The 14,881-nt window shown below is 61.0% G+C and overlaps 2 protein-coding genes and 1 long non-coding RNA gene across 8 annotated transcripts; 1 reads left to right on the forward strand and 2 right to left on the reverse strand.

The window, feature by feature from the left end:
* Positions 1-4,198: 4,198 nt before the first annotated feature.
* On the reverse strand, positions 4,199-5,972 carry LOC109318064. The gene is made up of 3 exons (XR_002103174.1): positions 5,885-5,972; positions 4,477-5,230; positions 4,199-4,288 (listed from the first exon to the last, which is right to left on the reverse strand). It is a non-coding gene; the product is annotated as an uncharacterized LOC109318064 (long non-coding RNA).
* CCDC153 (coiled-coil domain containing 153) lies at positions 4,587-9,444 on the forward strand. 2 transcript variants are annotated; one of them, XM_019547093.1, is made up of 6 exons: positions 4,587-6,150; positions 6,688-6,750; positions 7,272-7,391; positions 7,778-7,870; positions 8,108-8,238; positions 8,492-9,444. In XM_019547093.1, exons 1-6 carry the CDS (start codon positions 6,084-6,086, stop codon positions 8,618-8,620), a joined length of 603 nt encoding a protein of 200 aa, XP_019402638.1. In that variant the 5' UTR covers positions 4,587-6,083; the 3' UTR covers positions 8,621-9,444. The 2 variants fall into 2 exon arrangements, with proteins under 2 accessions (XP_019402638.1, XP_019402637.1); XM_019547092.1 differs by lacking the exon at positions 4,587-6,150 and having other exon boundaries at positions 6,160-6,750.
* PDZD3 (PDZ domain containing 3) lies at positions 8,872-14,872 on the reverse strand. Of its 5 annotated transcripts, none has more exons than XM_019547089.1 (10): positions 13,599-14,117; positions 13,292-13,356; positions 12,581-12,792; positions 12,012-12,198; positions 11,754-11,890; positions 11,100-11,304; positions 10,703-10,899; positions 10,471-10,595; positions 10,245-10,255; positions 8,872-9,619 (listed from the first exon to the last, which is right to left on the reverse strand). In XM_019547089.1, the coding sequence occupies exons 1-10, from the start codon at positions 13,886-13,888 to the stop codon at positions 9,576-9,578; spliced, it is 1,473 nt and encodes a 490-aa protein (XP_019402634.1). In that variant the 5' UTR covers positions 13,889-14,117; the 3' UTR covers positions 8,872-9,575. The 5 variants fall into 5 exon arrangements, with proteins under 5 accessions (XP_019402634.1, XP_019402635.1, XP_019402631.1 ...); XM_019547088.1 differs by lacking the exons at positions 8,872-9,619; positions 10,245-10,255 and adding exons at positions 9,704-10,168; positions 14,493-14,872 and having other exon boundaries at positions 10,464-10,595; positions 13,599-13,626; XM_019547090.1 differs by lacking the exon at positions 10,245-10,255 and having other exon boundaries at positions 8,872-9,606; positions 10,464-10,595; positions 13,599-14,118.
* Between the last annotated feature and the right edge of the window lie 9 nt (positions 14,873-14,881).

Genomic DNA, 14,881 nt, shown 5'->3' on the forward strand with positions numbered 1-14,881 from the left:
GGCCGCGCCCCTCGCTGCGGAGGGGCCCCTGCGGATTGGCTGCACGGGCCCTGCCGGCCCGCGCTTCCTTTTGCCGAGCCCCGCCCCCTCGCGGCTAGGGCACCGCCTCCTCCTTCCGCTCCGCTGACTGCCGGGCGGAGCGTGCGCAGCGCGGCAGCGAGGCCTTCCCGGCGGCCATGTTTGGTGAGGGCAGAGCCCTGATGGGCGTGGCCGCGCTGGGCGGAGCGGAGTCACGCCCGGACCACAGGCTTACATGGGGGCGATTTAAATGGGGCATTTAAAACACGGCCCTTTAAACACGCTTTTAAACCAGGGCTATTTAAATAGTGCATTTAAACAGCCTATTTGCATGTTGCATTTCAATCAGAGCAATTTAAATACTGTATTTAAATCGGGGCCATCGGAACGGTGTGTTTCAATAAGCTATTTAAATATTGCATTTAAATAAGAACGGTTTAAATATTGCCTTTGAATCAGGGCTATTTTAAAAATGCCTTTAAATTCTCGATTGAAATATTGTATTTAAAGAAGAACGATTGAAATGTTGCCTTTAAATCGGGGCTAGTGAAACCATGCGTTTAAATCTGCAATTGAAAGATTGCATTTAGATAAACACGTTGTAAATGCTGCGTTTTAAATCAAGGCAATTTCAACCATGCCTTTAAATCCACGATTTAAACATCGTGTTTTAAATCAGCACAATTTAAATATTATATTTAAGTACGGACGGTTTAAATGCCACGTTTAAATCAGGGCTATTTAAGCCATGCGTTTAAATCCGTGATTGAAATATTGCATTGAAATAAGAACAATTTAAATGTTGCATTTAAATCAGGGCTGCTGAAACAGTGCTTTTAAACCCGTGATTGAATTATTGCATGTAAATCGGGCCTATTTACACCGTGCATTTAAATCCACAATTTTAATATTGCATTTACATCATTGCAATTTTAAAATATTGCTTTTTAAAATGTATTTTAAATCTGGCTGGATTTAACTGCACGTGAAATATTAACCGGTTGCCATTTGTGCAGTTGCAGAGTCCCCATGAGGGGGGATCCCTGGACCTTCCCAATGAGCTGTGTCCCGATTGCTTTGGGGTGGGAGGAGGGTGGACTCACCCGGGGGCTCATGCCTTCCCCCCTGCAGGCTCTGACTTGAAGGATATGAAATAAACCCCTGCCCAAGAACAAGAAAGCTGAGGCCAGCTGGGATCAGGCCCCAAAGCTGCTGGTTACCATGAACTCCCGGGAAGGGTCCCCAGGCCTGTGCTTACAAGTGTCTGCGGCACTGCAGGATAAATCGTCCTTTTCTCAGAAACCGGCAGCAAGGTGAAATCTCTCACTCTACAGCAAAGCCAGTTTGCCACAGACAATGAGCAGGAGACTGCGACTGTCAGTGCATCTGCCGTACTGTGCAATGGCAGACACATCCACTGCAAAAGTCAGCTCCTCAAATTAGACTCCTGGACGGCCTGTGAAGACCCCTAGTGAAGGGCCAGGCAGGAGCACCCGGGGGGGTGGGAATATGGGTCCAAGCTAGGAGCTGGGCTGGGAAAGCACTGCAGCACTGTGGGAACTCAGCACGTGAGGAGCTGCTGGCCATGGCACACATCCACGGGGTAGTTTCTCATCCGCTGGGTGCACAGGTAGGATGTTCATATAGAAATGAGGTTAGTGAGGCCCCTGGGCTTGTCTGTTTTGGCACCGAGGAGGATTCTGACGGTGTGGCTTCTTACCCAGCGCAGTCTGCCCACAGACCCGGATTGCCCCCATTAGAAAGCGAGTTGGAGAGCTGAATAAACGGAATCTATGTGAAGACCATGAAATGGGAAGAAGGTTAAGCCCTTGGCCCATGTAAATTTGCAGCTGTACAAAGCGGATTTAAATAAAGGGGATATTTTTAACTGTGATTTTTACCATCCGGGCCGTCTCCTGCCTGTTGCAGGAGACACGTCCACCAAAAGCAGGGGGGAAATGGCTGAGCATAACGCATGCTCCATCCCAGCAAAATCCCCCATGCCCAGTTCCTGCTGCAATGAAGCCCCATTGGCACGGAGGGCTGCTGCCAGTGCCCGGAGCCCTCCAGGTCAGGAGGTGCAGGGGACATGCGGACCAAGGACCTCAAGGCAAACATCTGCCCAGTTGCTCCACTGGGTCCTTCGCATCCAGTCAGGAGCCTGGTTTCCAGTCTGAGCGTCCATGCATTTGCCACCCGTGCATGTATTCCAAAGGGGCTCCGCCTGACCTGAGGGAAGAGGTTTGTTTGCAATTATAGTGGTGGGGGGAAGAGTCTGTCCCAGATCAAAACACCCTCACACCTTTTGGCACATCAACAAATGACCGTAAAACTGGTTTAGAAGCAAGTGGAGGATTTGTTTGAGCTTTTTATTTAGCGTTACTATCAATGGACCCTACTCAAAGTGACGTACATGTAGGAGGGAAACGTGAAGTTGACAGGAATAACCAGCGTCTTCTGTTTAAAACATTTCAAATATTTTTTTTTTTTGAGGGGGGAGGTATTTTCCCAGGTTTTTTTTTTTTCCTTTCTTGAAAAACAATTCAGGGAAAGCAAAACAAATCAGGGCAACATCCCCATTGAGCCAAATCTCTACTTTTTAACACAAAAGGATACATCAGAGAGATTTCTGCCTGTTCACACTGAACGCCCTGGTGTAAAGCCCAGATGCTGCTGATTTGGCAATCCCCTGCCTGCTCCAGTTCCTCTACAAAGGCAACAGAGCTAGCACTCAAGAAGGGATTTGCTGCTTCTCCAACCCAGCTCCTTGACCCCTGTCACTTCATTAGTAGCCTCCCATCCCTCCCCCAGGGTTGCTCAGCCACGAGCATTGCACAGATGTTGCAAAACAGGAACAGTTCCCTATTTTGAAAAGCCAGGTTCCTTCTTCTATGCGTCAAATATTTTCCACTTTAAAAAAAATCCGGAAGTGGAGCCAGGCCGATGGTATTATCGTCCTGGGGCTGAGCGCACTGGGACTGACAGACCTCTCGCTTGGCTTTGGAAAACTTGACTGGAGAAGGCAACAGATCCTGTGCCTCCAGGCCTTGGGCTTGCTGGTGTGGTCCTCCCTCTCCTCATCCCTGCTCGGCGCCCAGTGCCCATGTGATCTGGTAGCCTCTTCACATCCGTGCTCTCCCCTGTTCTCAGGGCCTCTGCCCTCTGCCTCTGAGTGCTATAGGAGCCAAAATTTGACCTGGGTGCATTGCCTTCCCCGACTCGGCACGTTCTGCCAATAGAGGTGTGAGCAGCTGCACTTGAGTTAACCTCAGGGGAACGCTTCACACCACTTTCTGCCTGTCTTGGCCCTGACCTGACCCTGGGTAGGTACTTAGCTAGGCTGTCACAGAGTCCCCTTAGCTGGGGAACAGGACTGCTCCTGGCCGGAAAGGGCCGTGGGAGCATGTCTCCGCTGCCCCAGCTTGGGACATGTAGTTAAGCTCTCCTGAGAGGCAGGCTTTGCATAAAAGCAGCGACCAGGACCCACAGAGAGGGCCCGCTGCTTCCCGCAGAGCCATAGTGGGGTACTACTATAATCATGCCTTGCAAGAGCCTTTCCTGCTTGGTGCAGGGGGCTGGACCTGATGATCTTCCAAGGTCCCTTCTGGCCTTACAATCAATGAATCTATGAATCAGTGTGCTCCTGAAGCCTGAGGAAGTGCCAAGAAGGCAGCAAAGACACAGCACCAGGAGGCCTTACCAGCAACAGGTGAGTCTGGGGTCTCATCTCACACACCCTTTCTCCCCATGTGGAGCCCCATTTGCCTTCATGCAGCTCCTCTGCCGCTGGGGAGAAAACCTGCTTGCTCCAGCACAGCGCTCCGAGCCTGCCATCCATCTCCCTCTGAATGCTGCAGACGGCAGCGAGAACGGCCAGCTAATAAGGCATCTCAGGAACAATGTGCAGGAGCTTGTCGGCGTCCCTTGGGGTGATCTGGTTGACAACGGTGCCGAAAGCAAAAGCCCTTCTGGAATTCATCTCTCTGCTTCCCGTTCCCTTCCCCCTCCATCAGAGGTGGCCTGAGCCTGCAAAACCACAGTGCTCCCACGCTAGAGGGAGATTGTGGAAGGAGAAATGTGAAGAGCAGGGCTGTGGTACCGTTGCCTTGGGGGAGCTTGAGTCACAAAATCAGAATCAAGACCCCTAGATTGGGAGATGTATTTATTTTTTAATCAACTCCTTGTATTCATTTTCAACCGTTTTGAACACGCGGATCAGGGATCAGGCTTTTCTCCACGTCTCTGAGGACCAGTGACTTCCTTTCACCTGCTAAATGATAGGTGAGATTAACACAAACTGACTGGAGCTGAGACTCGATATGAGAGGTTGCAAGCTGGGACCGCTGTGCTGCAGGGAGCTTGAATAAAGACTCCATCTGCAACAAAGAGTCACAAGCACGTGCCACCATTGCCACTCGGCCTGCTGGCCTCGTGCTGGTTCCCTGGACTCTGTCTCACCATCATGCTCCACGTTGTGCGACCCCGGGTAGGTGGAAAAGGCCTTTGGGTTCGGTCCAGCTGCAGATCCAGGCACTGGGCATCACCAGAATCAGCCCTCCCAGGGTCAGTCCTGATCCATCCTCACGCGGGCAAAGCTCCCGGTGGTTCGCTCACACACATGGGGCCAGACCTGCAGCCAGTGCAAGCAGCCAGGCTCCTGCACCAGCCAGGGATCTGGCTCGAGTCGTCACCTAGGAGCTCCATGGAGTCCCGCCCTCATCTGACACGTGGGGAAACTGAGGCACAGAGGGAGCGCAGGCCACATAGGCAGGGAGGCAAAGCACACGCTCCCATCTCTGCCCTAAACAAGGCAGATCACAGTGTGGGGAGGCACCATCCACCTGGGAAAGAGCAGGTTGAAGACATCCCGACGGGTTTCAGGCAAAGGCGAAGGGGATCAGTCACACAGCAGGCCTCTGCACGTCCGGCTCCACAGCCTGACCTCCCCAAGGGCAGGAGCAAGGCCTCTGCCCAGAAAACGTGACACACATAGAAAGCACGAGTCCGCGCGGTTGCATGCGTGCGTGCACGTGCGTGTCTGAGCCTGGGAGCTGTTTCTCTGTACACATGTGTCACCCTCTGCCACGTTGCGTGTGCGCGCGGGTCCGGGAGCAGGCGTGGGGCTGTGGGCTGCTCTGCCAGCCCGTCTGACCCTGGCTCAGCTGCTGTGCGGCAATGCCGGGAGATGCCACAGCCTTCCCCCTTCCAGCACCTTGGATGCAAAGGAGGTGGGATCTGCCAAGCCCTGGGGCTGCCCCAGACCCTGCAGCCAGGCTCCTGGCTGCCAAGCTTCCCAGTCGCTATAGCAGCCAGCAGCCTGCTGCCTAGCAATGCAACGCTGCCGCTTTTCCCAGGCTGGGATAGGCTCCCCAACACCAGCCTGCGTGTGCCTTCCCAGCTGATTGGCTTTCCCGACGCCATTCATGCCAGGCCAGATACATTTCCTGCTGGAAATCCGCAGCCTCGCATGCAAGAAGCCCTTCGCTTCCAGGTACTCGAGGTTGGGGGAGATGCATTGGGAATGATCGTCTGCAAGCCTCTTCCCCTTGCAGAGCTGCTGCAGCACGTGGCTGGTTTTAGTGCAGCAAACGGAAAGAGATAGCAGAACAGGAGGCTGGGAGGGATTGCGGGGGGGCTATGGGCTGGGCAGGGAGCACTGGGAGTCGGGATGTTGTGGGGGGAGGGCTTGGGTTGATTTGTTTTGTTGGGTTTGCCTCCTTTGTGTTCTGTGCCTCGGTCTCCCCAGCTGTGGCTTGGGCCCGGCGATCCCTGGGGGAGGTGTTGACTGCTAGAGGGATGATGTGAGAGATGGATGGGGTGTTCCCCCAGTGCCCCATGGCAGAGGACTTCTGGGGGTCTCGGTTACCTTTCGTGCTGCCCGGGGATGGTACAGCCCAGCTGCGAGCGCGGTCTGCCTCCGTTCCCTCCGTGCCTGCAGCCTGTGCAGGGAATGCCGGGCTGAAGTGGCCTTCCCATCCGGCCTCTCCTCCGTGCAGCATCGCTGAGAAGCTCTGGGGGAGCCTCGATACCCCTTGTCCGCTTCTCCGCACCGACAAACCAGGAGCATGGCCCCCAAGGCCAAGGGCAAGGGGAAGAAAGGAGGGAGGCAGAAGAAGAAGCAGCCTGCAGCAGGTGAGCGGGAATCCCATGCGTGGGCAGAAACCTTCCCCAGGTCCTGCCCCCCAGGCTGCAGGGATGCACCATGTCCCCTCTCAGCTCCCCCCCATCGCAATGCAGCCCACCGTCCTGGCTGATGAGAGGCAGCAGGCGGCTGGAGCCAGGGGCCAGGATGAGCCTCCGACCACCCTGACGAGCCCCGCGCCTCCCACTGGGCTGTAACCAGCATAAGCAGGGAAACCCAGTGGCGGGGGTATATGGGACACAGGCACCAACTCATCCTGCTTGAAGCCAGTGCCATGTTCCCCATTTCCCAGGTGCAGAGCAGTTTTGAGATCAGCCCGGGACTGGCCCCGATGGGGCGGGGAGACCCCAGCTTCCCTTGGAGGCTATAGGAAAGCCAAGGCTTCTGGATCAGAGCCCTGGGGGATCCTGAACCCCTGCCCCACATGCTTGAGCTCTTACCCGGGCTCCTCCCAGCCCAGGGAGGAGGCGTCCGATGCCCAGCCATGCTCCGTCTTGCATGTGTGCTTGTGGTCTGTCTGCCAGCAGCAAGGGAAGCTGAGGAGTCCTGGAAGACAGCTCTGGAGGTGGACACCCTCAGGAGGCACCTGGGTAAGCCCCCGGCCTGGGCGGGCAGTGGGGACATGAGCCATGCCAGGTGACAGGAGGGGCAGACTGTGGGCAGGGTGGTACAGACCAGCTCCCCATGTAGGACCGTTGCCATGCACTGGCCCGCATCTGAGATGTGCTGCTGCGAGGTGGTGGACGCCCTGGGGCACAGCAAGCCCGGGATGGTTGCAGGGATCCCCTCTGCCCACAGAGCTGGTGAACGCCTCCAGGAATCAGCCCAGGAGCAAGGAGCTGGGGCCAGGGACTCGCACAGCCACAGCAGTTCCCTGCGCTGCTGGGAGCACCGCTGGTCCCATGGTCGCCCAGCTGAGGATCTTCACTGACACCCCCTGTGGGCTTCCCCTGCAGCCCCATAGGGTCCAAGCCAGCACCCAACCCCAAGCCAGGAGGGGCCCGTGGCTGCTCCCGGCAGCTGTGCCGGCGTAATGCTGCCAGCGTCTGGCCAGGGTCGGCTGACAAGAAGAGAGCACAGGGCAGGGTCCTAACCCGCCGGTCACTTCCAGTGCTCCGGAGGGATGTGGCCAGGCAGGCGAAGGCGGACAGCGAGGGGCTGCAGCTGCGGCTGCAGGAGCTGGAGCAGGAGCTGGAGGCAGCGCGGGAGGACAAGAGGGACATTTATGAAGGTGGGTCAGAGCTGGTAGGTGTGCAGGGGACGCCGGGCTGGGTGCAGCAGGCTGGGAGCAGTGCCATGGGCTGCCCCGTGTTTCCTTTGGCTCCGTTCCATGCAGGGCCCTGCAGGGCGAGCAGTTCTGCCATCATTGTGCCACCCTAGGCTACCCCCAGTCACCCCCACCTAGCTACAGAGCCCCCCATCCCCCCTTGCCCTGCAGAATGCTCTAGCTCGGCCCCCCCCATGGGGTTTCACAGGCCCTGGGAGCTGGGGATGGTGTACCACAGGCTTCCTGGGTGGCCATGGGCAAGTCCCTTAGTGGCCTGTGCGCCTGGTGTATAAGTGACGCAGCCAGGGACTTGACTCTGGCAGCTGGGCTCAGCCCTGTTCTCCCAGCAGAGATGATCCGGCAGTACCAGGAGCTGCAGCGGCAGACAGAGACTCGCATCCAGTGCCTGGAGGCCGAGGTGACACAGCTCCAGGAGCAGCTCGGTACAAATCCCCCTCTCCCTGCCATGGTGGGTTCTTCTCCCTAGCAGCACCACATCACTAGGCATTGCCAGAGATATCAGACTAGACCCTGTGCCCGATGCCCGTGGATCACGCTGGGACATCGACATGCCAGCTCATTCCAGCTCCCGCAGTCTCCCCCGCTCCTGCCACCCCTTATTGATTCCTGCAGCTGCTCAGCCCCCAACCCTGCACCTTCTCACCCCCACCCCCCTGCAGCCGTGTGCCGCCAGGAGAGCCAGCAGGCCCGGGAGGAGAGTCAGCGGGCACTGGGCGAGAAAGACCGGAGCCTCACCGAGCTGCAGGCCAAGATCGACACCATGAAGACTGAGTACGAGCAGATCCTGCACGTGAGTCGCCCCGCGGGGCGGTGGCGATGAGGCTGGACCCCCTAGGTGCCAGCGGAAAGGGCAGGGAAGCTCATGGAGTCCCCTGCTGCCTCCTGCTCCCAGACATGGGGAGAGGGGGGCAGTGACCTGGAGGCACAGAAGCTGAGTGTATGGGGGTGCCCCTTGCCCTGGCGTCTAGGCTCCTGAGGCACTGCCTGCTGCCACACACCCATGCACGCATCCCACTGTGCCTGACTCCCCCCTGCCCCCACAGGGCAGCCTGGATGGTGTCCTGGCCAAGCTGGCCTCTGCGAAGCTGCGCTGGGAGCGGGAAGCCACGGCCATCCACATGGAGAACAAAGAGAGGCTGCGAGACTTCGGCCTCAACCCCCTGGAGATGTAGCGCCCGGCCTGGCACAGAGCCGGGGCAGGGGCGATGCCCAACTCTGCCAGGCCCCCGGCAGCAGCACCCAGCAATGTTCCCCTAGGCCTTCTCCCAAGCTGCGGCAGTGCCCGGTGCGGCTGTCTGGCAGCCTGACCTCCCTCCAGAGCCCCGGGCAGAGCCAGCTCCCTGCAGCGGGGAGCCCGGGGCCCTTGCTGAGGCCTGCCTCACCCCGAGATCATTCCTGCAGCTTCAAGGCTGCTGCAGTGATCAGCGGTTCAGATGATTTAATTGGGCTTTGATTGCATGACATGATTGCAGGGGGTGGGGGAATGCTGCACCAGGGCTCGCTGCAGGGAAGGGACAAGCTCTCCCCCTCTTCTGCAGAAACGGGCACCGTGTCGGGGGTCAGGTGCTCCCTGTGGGCCCGTCCCTGTAGACCCGAGCCAGCTCCTTCTGCCAACCAGACCAGAGCCCCTCTAGGTCAGGTCCCATCCCCATGGGGCTGGTGCCAGCATCCAGCAGCCAAGGAGCTGCCCCCATGGTCCCGTTCCCCCCCACCCAAATTGTTCTCCTCTCCTCCTGCCAGCTGGGTCCCCAGGGCCGGGCAGGGTTGTGATTAAAGCCGGGACTGCAGTGGCTTCGCTGCTTTAGCCCATCTCCTCTGTGTGTGAGCAGCAAGTGGGCAAAGCCAGGCTTGTCTTCCAGCTCCGAGCGGGGCAGCCATGCCTGTTAGCGATCGATGGGCCGCTGCTGGGTGGTTTCCAGGGGTGCCCTCGCAGGCAGAGCCACCGCTGTCCCCGGAGACACCGGGGAGCCCTGTTCCTGTGCCAGGATGTCCTGTGCTCCAAGCCGGTCAGTGCAGCCCTTCGCTGGGACGTGCCGTCAGGGAAGGAATCTCAGTGCAACGTGTGTGCAAAGCGTGCGCCGGGGGCTCTGCAGCGCTGGGGGCCGCAGAGCAGCTACAGCGACTGACTCATCTCCTTTGGGCCCTCCCACGGTGATGCCTGCATGGCACAGAGGAAGGGCAGCCCCAGCAGCTCCACCTGCCCCAGAGCCCTGCTGGGCAGCGCAGGGCTGTGCTTCAGCTGGGGAAGGGGAAGGGGCAGGAGCAGAGGAACCGAAAGCCCTGGCATGACCCAATCCCCCTCTGCTTGGAGACTTGTCCCCTTCCCACTTCTGAGGACAGCCTCCTCACCAGGTGAGAGCTGCTAAGTCTCAGACACCATGGCTACAGCTGGGGGCTGCCCAGGCCCCCCCAGCTCCGCACCCTCCGCAGAGCCCCTTGCCCCGGGGTAATGCACGTGCGGGGGATCTGGAGTAGCAGGAGGGGTCTGGGCTTCCCACACTAACCTGCCCAGACCCCAGCAGCAGGGTCACGGTCCCAGCAGCAGCCTCCCCAGCGTGGGCATGCTTAGCCGCAGCAAGGAGGTCGGGGTCCCAGGAGCTGCGGCATCCGCCCTGCTCCCCCTCTGGGAGCATCAACTGGGGGCGGCTCTCTGCCGCCTGCTGCTCCACCTTCCTGCCCCTGACCAGGGTCACTGCGTCCCCGGCTGCCCCCAGAACTGCCTGGGGAGAGCAGGCCCGCAGCTCAGAAACCCCCCTGCCCCTCTCCAGGGTGACCCACTGGTGGGCGAGGCAGGGACCCTCTGGCTCTGACCCCAGACTGCCCTGGGACGAACAGCACCCAGGAGTCCTAGCTCCCAAACCGAGGCCCCCACACACTGCAGCAGCTCAAGCTGGGAAATCAGTTGGGGGCAGGAGGGCAGATCCGGGTATGAGGCTGGGCATCCACGCTCTCAGAGGGGCCAGGTGGGGCTGGGCTGGGCACAGTCCTGGAGCTGCCCCTGTCAGGTGCTATTACCTGCGTGGTGATGTCCTGTGGCCCCCCAGCATGGGGGTTGTGGCAGGGGGTGTGGGGCAGGCCGGGAGAGGAGGCATGAGCGCCCGATGCAGCATCCTGGTCCTCGTAGAAGAGCAGTGGGGACAGCCCTATCTGGAAGAGCCAAGGGGCTTGGCTGGAGATATGCCCCGGCCCCCTCTGCCAGGGGCACTGGTGACCCCACAGGGCTGGGACCACGTGGCCAGCCCCTTGGGACGTACTGCATTGAAGAAGGCATTTCCTTGGGCATCGATGACCAGCAGCGTCACCTGGGGGCCGCTGGCCCGGATGAGCAGCACAATCTGCTGGTGGTCCAGCTCCTCCACGCTCTTGCCATTCACCGCCAGCAGCCGGTCACCCTCCCTCATGCCTGCCCGCTCAGCTGGCAGCCCCACATCCACCTCCCGCAGGAACTGCCCTGGAGGGTGTGGGGAGAACAGAGAGAGACAACCCAAAGGCACCCATGCACCAGCGTCCCCTTGGAGGGAGGTTGGAGAGGGGGAAACTGAGGCATGAAGGAAGGAGGGACATGCCCAGGGCCCCCCACACAGCCAGTGTCAGGGTTGAGCCCGGCTGCCCCTGGATCCCAGCCCTCTGCTCCCGCCACCAGCCCCTTACCGATGCCCGTGCTGCAGCCTGGCTCCTCCTGGAGCAGGAACCCGTAGCCCTTGGGGCCCTTCACCATGTGCAGCTTCCTAACCCGGAAGGGCAGGCGGGAGGCATCGGCCATGGCGGCCGTGACCCGCAGGCCCCGGCGGCGGCACAGCTCCTCGTCTGCCGCGTCCAGCACCAGCAGCGTCACCTGGCCCCCACTCTGCTTCAGCTGGGCGGGGGGAAGGCGCAGAGTGAGCCTGATGGGAGCCTGCGGATGGGGTTCACAGCCCCTCGTGCCCCCTGCCAGACAGGCCCGAGCGTAGTGCCTGCATTGAACACCCACAGCAGCCTGTACCCGAGGGGGGATTTGGTCAGGGGGACTTCAGGACAAGGGACTTTTGGCCCCAAGGCTGCCTGGTACCTGGCGCCGAGATGGCGCCTGGACCTCAGACCTAGGGTGACGTGACTGGGGCTGGGGAACACCAGCCGTGGGAACGGGAAAGGACGGATGCAGAAGGGGACAGGGAGGAGGGGAGGTGGGTAGCAGGGCCCCTTAGCGGCTGCCCAGGGCAGGGGTCAGAGCAGCAGCCAAGGGGCAGGGCAGAGGCAGGGAAGGCAGGAGGGAGACAACACTCAAGGCATCTTCCCCGTGGCACAGCCTCCACGCGGGGCAGGTACCTTCCGGCTGAGCTGAGCGTAGGAGCAGTTCTTCACGCTGGCCCCGTTGAGCTCCAGGAGCCAGGAGCCATCAGGCACCCCTGCCCTATCGGCCGGCCCGTCATGCACCACGGACAGCCGGAACGTGCCCTTCACACCTGCGGGGTTGCAGAACCGGGGGTAACGTCGGCTCCTAACGGCACGGCAGCGGGGAAGCACAGCCTGGGGACCAGAGCTGAAGCACAGGAGGTGCCGGCAGTGCCCCGCAGCCCCCGTTACCTTCTGGAGCAGACACGCTGAAGCCAAAGCCGCTCTTGTCCTTGGTGATGTAGCAGAGACGCGGTCTTGCAATGCCCGGCAGCATCGCGCCCACATCCCTGCCCAGGGTCTTCGCCACCTTGTAGGTGCTGCCGTCCAGCACGGTCACGGACACCCGGGTCCCACTGGCCTTGATCTTCTGCACCACCTGCCACGGAGCCCCTTTCGCAGTCAGTCCTGCCACTGGGGCCAGGGGCACCACTCACCAGGGACAAGGACCAGGCTCACCTCCCAGCCTTGCCACGCCTGGGAGTTCAGTCCTGCCCTGGAGGGGCGCTCCTAGGGCCGCTGCCCCATGGCTGATACCGTGGGCTTCCCGGTGGGGCAGGCAGCCAGGGCCACGGAGCATCAGGGGGAGGGCTGGCTTCTGGGAGCTGGGCTGAGACCCAGCAAACTTGTTTCTGGGGCTAATGGATTTGAAGCAATGCCTGGAAGCTGGGGCAGGGGGTTCTGGAGCCTCCAGGCTCAGGGGGGCCCTCCAGCTGCAGAGCAATGCAACCTCCCCCCAGCCCCGCAAGCCTCCGGCATACCCTCAGGTGCTCCATGCTGTCCACGTCCTCACCGTTGACCTGCAGGAGCCGGTCGCCATCCTTCAGGCCCTGGCGCTGGGCTGGCCCCCCCGCCTCCAGCTGTCGGATGACGTGCCCGGGGTGCCCCAGCTCCGTGCGCAGGTAGAAGCCAAAGATTTCACTGGGGCTGCGGCTCAGCAGGTAGAAGCGGGGCTGTCCCTCGTTGTCCCTGTCTGCAGGGGAGCAGAGGCAGGGAGCGTGGTGTGGTGCCCAGCCTGCCCCCAACCCTGAGCAGGGGCCGGCAGGCCACGGGGGCCTGCAGGGATGCAAGGACTGGACGCTGCAGTCCTGCCCTGGGGGATCTCAGTCCACTCCCTCCGGCTGACATGTGCCTGCATGTCCCGTGCCCCGTGCATACGTGAGCACCCATAGCCTTGCTTGCCCATGTCTTGGCACAGATGCAGCTGTGGGCAACCTGAGTGGTAGGCTCATATATTCCCATAGTCCAGAACACATCCAGCCCTGCCCGGGTCGCCGTGTGCACGCAGCACGTGAGTGTCCGTGCAAGTATGCCCTGGTGTGATCCTGCAGGGCTGGCCTGCGTGGTCTGCGTTTGTTCGTGCCCAGAGTCCAAATAAGAGAGGATGGAGCTGGCAGGGGCCAGACAGTCCAAGCTCGCCACTGGGCCGCTGTCCCGTCTCCGTGCTGCCAGGCCGCCCCAGAGGCTCTTACCTGTGTCCTCAGCCAGCGACAGAGCTGGGTTGTCGATCCCGTCCTTGGGGTTGAACGTGAACTTCCTGCGAGGACAAGATGGGAAGCCAGGCTGGAGCCCTAGACCCTGTGCCTGCCCCGTGGCCCAGCCCAACGGGTCCCCCCAACTCCTGCAGTGCCCGCAGCGATCCAGGGTCCCCGCCAGGCCCGTGACGCTCGCACTGGCCCTAGCAGCTGCAAAGACCCACATGGCCGTGGAAGGGTCGTCCCCCCTGCGCGGTGCTATAGGGGACCCCAGAGCTGAGGTGTGGGAGCAGCTGGCACTTACAGGACTAGGTCCTTGGTGTCCTCGAGGCCTGCGAAGGGAAGGCTGGGGTCAGACTGGCAGCTTGTCACAACCGCAGCCAGCTTGGCCCCCTCTCCCGGCCTGTCCAGGGCAGCAAGCTGAGTGCAATCTAGTTGGGCACAAAACCAGCCCAGGGAGCTCTCCACCCTGGTCCAGATCCACAGCCCAACCCAGGGGATGGCCGGGTATGGTCTGTCTGGGTGGGGAGACCTGCAGAGCTGCGGGCAGGAGGGACACTGGTGCGACGTGCCCTGGCATGCAGGCACATGCATGTACACACACACGCTCCATTTCCCCAGCCCAATGACTGCCGGCACCTCTGGCCTCCGCAGCAGCGTATCGCGGCTTAGTGCAGGGCTGGGGCAGCCCCAAAAGTCTCAGCCCCGCCACGGCTCCAGCCAGCAAGTGCTAAGGCAGCAGCACGGACAGCACGGGGACCCTGGGGGCCACCCGCTCGCCCCGGTCCGCCTGGGACTCATGACCCAGCCCTGTGCTGCAGCAGCCAGCCAAACTGAGGATGGGGGAGCCAGCAATCGTGAGCCTGGGCTACCGTGAGCAGAGAGGAGCAGCTGGGGCCCAGAGCTGGGCGGTGGGGGTGGGTCTCCGCTATAGGCCACTGTGGATCAGAGGAGATTTAGGAGGAGGGTGGCACCCTAGGAAAGGGGCCAGGTTTGGATGCCAGATTAGCCCCCGGGTGTTACCCAGGGAGGCCTCTCCAAGTTCCCCAGGGGACCCCTTGGTCTGTGCGGTGGGGGAACTGTCTGCCTGGAGCCCCCCACCCATTTCTGCAGGAGCAAGCCCAGACCCTCCTGCCAAGGAGGCAGCTGCAGCTGCGACCGAGCTAGCCCCTCACCCATGCCCCCGGCCCTGGCTCACCTCCCGTCTGCTTCATGGCTTGTGGGAGAGCTGGGGGAGAAGGGGGCAAGGTCCAGTGTGAAGTGGCAGGCCCAGCCCTCTGCCTCCTCCAAGACGCCAGGGTTTAATGGTTAAACTGCCCCGAGTCTCCGCGCCCCATCGCTCACGCCCGCTGGGGAGCTGCCAGCTTATCCCCAGCTCAGGTGAACCCGCTCCACCCAGCACGGCCTGGGCAGAGCAGGGCTGAAACCCAGGCGTCAGCCCCTGCTCCCAGCCTGCCGAGGGGTGACCTGGAGCGGAGCCCAGAGGCGACGAGATGCCCAGGTCCTTCCCCAGCGCCCGCACCGTGCTGGGAGCTGCCTCACCCAGCAGGGCTCCTCCTGCCCGAGCCCATCCTGCCCCCACACTGC

This window comes from Crocodylus porosus, unplaced genomic scaffold (genome assembly GCF_001723895.1).
Source record: "Crocodylus porosus isolate Cpor-Errol unplaced genomic scaffold, CroPor_comp1, whole genome shotgun sequence".
Lineage (NCBI taxonomy): Eukaryota > Metazoa > Chordata > Crocodylia > Crocodylidae > Crocodylus > Crocodylus porosus.